This window comes from Cebus imitator, unplaced genomic scaffold, assembly GCF_001604975.1.
Source record: "Cebus imitator isolate Cc_AM_T3 unplaced genomic scaffold, Cebus_imitator-1.0 Scaffold970, whole genome shotgun sequence".
Classification (NCBI taxonomy): domain Eukaryota; kingdom Metazoa; phylum Chordata; class Mammalia; order Primates; family Cebidae; genus Cebus; species Cebus imitator.
The window spans coordinates 21164-26088 of NW_016108285.1; the positions used below are offsets into that span (position 1 = coordinate 21164).

A 4925-nucleotide genomic window follows, 5' to 3' on the forward strand; every position below is an offset into this window, starting at 1 on the left:
AACAATATCTGTCTCTGAGGTTTGGAATATTCAAGGACTGGTCTGTACTTTTTACAAGAGCCACTGATAACTTGATTTTTAAAAAATAACTCTTTTTTTTTTAAAAATTGGAAATGTGAAAGATGGCCAGGTGCAGTGGCTCACGCCTGTAATCCTAGCATTTTGGGAGGCCGAGGCGGGAGGATTGATTGAGCCCAGGAGTTCAAAACCAGCCTGGGCAACATAGCGAGACTCCATCTCTACAAAAAAATACAAAAATTGGCTGAGCGTGGTGGTGCGTGCCTATAGTCCCAGTACTTGAGAGGCTGAGGTTCCAGGATTGCTTGAACCTGGGAGGTTGAGACTGTAGTGAGTAATGATTGAGCCACTGCACTCCAGCCTGGGTGATAGAGCCAGGATGATTTTCACTGAAGAACTTCTGACCTCCAGCCTGGGTGATAGAGCAAGACCTTGTCACAGAAGAGAGAGAGAGAGAGAGAGAGAGAGAAAAGATGCCCATGCCCCCCCGCCCCCCAAAAAGTCCTTAAACAGCAAAAAGGAGCATGCACTTAAAAACAAAGATCTCTCCCGATCTGATGTCACATTTTCCTCCAATTTGGTCTTGAGGTCTCTCTCTGGGAAGTGGCTATAAGTTCTAGCCCTGCCCTGATGTTTACAGTTTACCATCTGGGGGATCTGGGGAAGCTGTTTACAGTGTACCTTTCACAGTATACTTTTTTTTTTAGGCAAGTTCTCGCTCTGTCGCCCAGTGGCATGATCACAATTCACTGCAGCCTCAACCTACTGGGCTCAAGCACTCCTCCCACCTTGGCCTCCCAAGTAGATGGGACCACAGGTGCATGCCACTGTGCCCAGCTAATTTTATTTATTTATTGTAGGGATGGGGTCTCACTGTGTTGTCCAGGCTGGTCTCAAACTCCCGGTCTCAAGCAATCCACCCGCCTTGGGCTCCGAAAGCGATGGGATTACAGGCATGAACCTCCGTGCCCAGGGCTCACAGGATACTTTTTTAATCCTGGCAGATGGACACTTAAGTGTCCCGCCTGCAACTGACGTCCCTCTCACAGGAAAGTTGTCTATACTGGCACACACACTTGTGGCTCTTGTCTGAACTGTGTCCAGCTTATTCTTAGCAAGTTAGTCAGGAGAGTTGGGTTCGGGTGTGTCAGCTGGGTGAGACACAGCGGGACAGCACAATGAAACACATGAAATAGCAGGGGCAGCTGATTACTCACAGATCCCAGAGAGAAGAGGGGCACCATGAAGCCCTCTGGGAAGTCCAGAGACAGTGGAGAACGCAGCCAGTGGGTGGGGTGGGGCTGCGTGAGAGGACTTGTGGGACTGCCTTTATTAAGTAAATGGGCGTTATTCCTTAGGCTTTCCTGCAGGTGGTGTGAATTGACTCCATAAAAAAAGATATATCTCCATTATATACATATATATGTGTATATATATATATACACACACACACATATATATATGTATGTATATATGTATATATATATATACATACACATATATGTGTATGTATATATATATATACATACATATATATGTGTATGTATATATATATATACATACACATATATGTGTATGTATATATATATATACATACATATATATGTATGTATATATATATATACATACACATATATATGTGTATGTATATATAATGGAGTCTTGCTCTGTTGCCCAGGCTGGAGTGTAGTAGCGTGGAGTGATCTTGGCTCACTGTAACCTCCACCTCCCAGGTTCAAACAATTCTCCTGCTCAGCCTCCAAAGTAGCTGGGACTACAGGCACCTGCCACCATACCCGGCTAATTTTTGTATTTTTAGCAGAGACGTTTCACCATATTGGCCAGGCTGATCTCAAACTCCTGACCTTGTGATCTGCCCACCTCGGGCTCCCAAAGTGCTGGGATTACAGGCATGAGCCACTGTGCCCAGCCTATTTTTTTAAAATTTCCATAGGATTTTGGGGAACAGGTGGTATTTGGTTACATGAGCAGGTTTTTAGTGGTGATTTGTGAGATTTTGGTTTTGGTGTACCCATCACCTGAGCAGCATACACTGAACCCAATTTTTAGTCTCTTTTTTTTTTTTGGCTGAGCACAGGGGGCTTTATTGATGGTACACGACAAGGTGGGGCTCCCTAGGCCCCTCCCTCTTCAAGGGGTCTGCATGGAAACTGTGAGGAGGGGCAATTCAGTGTGGTGGGGGACTCTGTGGCAGGGACTCCCCAGCAGTGAGGGCTTCTCTTCCTCTCGTGCTCTCGCTGGGGCTGGTGGTCCAGGGGTCTTACTCCTTGGAGGCCATGTGGGACATGAGGCCCACCACCCTGTTGCTGTAGCCAAATTCATTGTCATACCAGGGAATGAGCTTGACAAAGTGGTCATTGAGGGCAATGCCAGCCCCAGCATCAAAGGTGGAAGAATGGGTGTCGCTGTTGAAGTCAGAGGACACCACCTGGTGCTCAGTGTATCCCAGGATGCCCTTGAGGGGGCCCTCCGACGCCTGCTTCACCACCTTCTTGATGTCATCATATTTGGCAGGTTTTTCCAGACAGCAGGTCAGGTCCACTACTGACACGTTGGCAGTGGGGACACGGAAGGCCATGCCAGTGAGCTTCCCGTTCAGCTCAGGGATGACCTTGCCCACGGCCTTGGCAGCTCCAGTAGAGGCAGGGATGATGTTCTGGAGAGCCCCACGGCCATCACGCCACAGTTTCCCGGAGGGTCCATCCACAGTCTTCTGGGTGGCAGTGATGGCGTGGACAGTGGTCATGAGTCCTTCCACGATACCAAAGTTGTCATGGATGACCTTGGCCAGGGGCGCTAAGCAGTTGGTGGTGCAGGAGGCATTGCTGACGATCTTGAGGCTGTTGTCATACTTCTCATGGTTCACACCCATCACGAACATGGGGGCATCAGCAGAAGGGGCAGATATGATGACCCTTTTGGCTCCCCCCTGCAAGTGAGCCCCAGCCTTCTCCATGGTGGTGAAGACGCCAGTGGACTCCACCACGTACTCAGCACCAGCATCGCCCCACTTGATTTTGGAGGGATCTCGCTCCTGGAAGATGGTGATGGGATTGCCATTGATAACAAGCTTCCCGTTCTCAGCCTTGACAGTGCCATGGAATTTGCCATGGGTGGAATCATACTGGAACATGTAGACCATGTAGTTGAGGTCAATGAAGGGATCATTGATGGCGACAATATCCACTTTACCAGAGTTAAAAGCAGCCCTGGTGACCAGGCGCCCAATACGACCAAATCCGTTAACTCCGACCTTCACCTTCCCCATGGTGTCTCAGGGATGTGGCTGGCGATGGGAGACTAGATGCGGCTTTCCGGCGAACAGGAGGCGCAGAGAGCCCAATTTTTAGTCTCTTATCCCTCACCTGCTTCGCACCCTTTCCCACTGAGTCCCCAAAGTTTATTGTGTCATTCTTATGCCTTTGCATCCTCATAGCTTATCTCCCACTTATGAGTGAGAACATATGACATTTGTGTCTGGTAGAAGGCCTCTCTGGCCCCATCCCCCAGCCACATGGAAGGAGCTTAACTTCCTTATGTGACTCGGCACAATGCCCCCTGACTGAAGGAACTCCAGCCCCTTCCGCCTAGCAACCACCTAACCAATCATCACCCGCCACCTCTGCTCTCCCACCGCCCCAGGCCCTCTGCCCCTATAAAACCGACCGAACAAGGAAAGCGCGCGCGATTCATCCCTATCCGCCTGAGTCGCCCGGAGATCCCAATAAAGTCGGTACCGGCCACCGCGCGTCCTGCCTCGTGTCTACTGGGTGCCTGCCTCCGTGGGTTGGGGTCCCACAACCAGGGGTCGCACAATTTGGTTTTTCCTTCTTGAATTACTTCACTTAGAATAACAGTCTCCAATCCCATCCAGGTTGCTGCAAATGCCATTAATTCATTCCTTTTCGTGGCTGAGTAGTATCCCATCATATATCACAGTTTCTTTATCCACTCATTGATTGATGTGCATTTCGGTTGACTCCACATTTTTGCAATTGCAAATTGTGCTTCTATAAACATGTGCGTGCAAGAATCTTTTTCATATGTTGACTTCTCCTCTGGGTAGGTACCCAGAGGGGTTGCTGGATCAAATGGTAGTTCTACTTTTAGTTCTTTAAGGAATCTCCACACTGTTTTCCATAGTGGTTGTACTAGTTTACCTTCCCACCCGCATTGTAGAAGTGTTCCCTATTCACTGCATTCACGCCAACATCCATTATTTTTTAATGTTTTGATCGTGGCCATCCTTGCAGGAGTAAGGTAGTATCACATTGTGTTTTTTATTTGCGTTTCCCTGATCAATAGTGATGTTGAGGATTTTAAAGAAAGCATGCATGAAGGGGAAACATTTACATGACCTGGTGCTGACCATTAGGTTTCATCGTGGTCAGCCGCTGTGGGGTGTATTGGGTATTGGATCAGTGGGATGAGGAATGAGTGAATTATATCACAAGCAACTACATGGGGATAGGCAGTTTTAATGAGACCAAAGGTGAAAGGGTATGGCTTGGTTTCAGACAACTTATGCCAGACCTAAAAATAGATGCAGAGGCAAGAACTATACAAATTTATGACTTCTGGTGTTGGTATTTTCCCAAATTGTATGTAGTTTATGAAAATTCATTGAGATATAAACATTTAGCTTATGCACTGTTCTATATGTGTTTTATGCGTCAGTAAAACATTTACAAAGCAGACTTCTCTCCCACCATAGATCCCCAAACCCCTGTTCCTCTTCTATATAAGGAAGCATAGTTACCAGTTTCTCACAGATAATCAGAAATAGTCTGTCTATACAAGTATGTGCATATACATGTATCTGCTCCTTTGTCTGCTCCATAAGTGGAGTTGCATTATGCACAATTATGTATGTGTGTGTTTATGTT

General features: G+C 47.3%; 1 protein-coding gene across 1 annotated transcript; it reads right to left on the reverse strand.

Annotated features, from left to right (window-relative positions):
* Nucleotides 1-2092: 2092 nt before the first annotated feature.
* Nucleotides 2093-3385, reverse strand: LOC108298477 (glyceraldehyde-3-phosphate dehydrogenase-like). Its single transcript, XM_037735800.1, has one exon. The coding sequence runs from the start codon at nt 3305-3307 to the stop codon at nt 2300-2302; it is 1008 nt and encodes a 335-aa protein (XP_037591728.1). The 5' UTR covers nt 3308-3385; the 3' UTR covers nt 2093-2299.
* Nucleotides 3386-4925: the final 1540 nt, after the last annotated feature.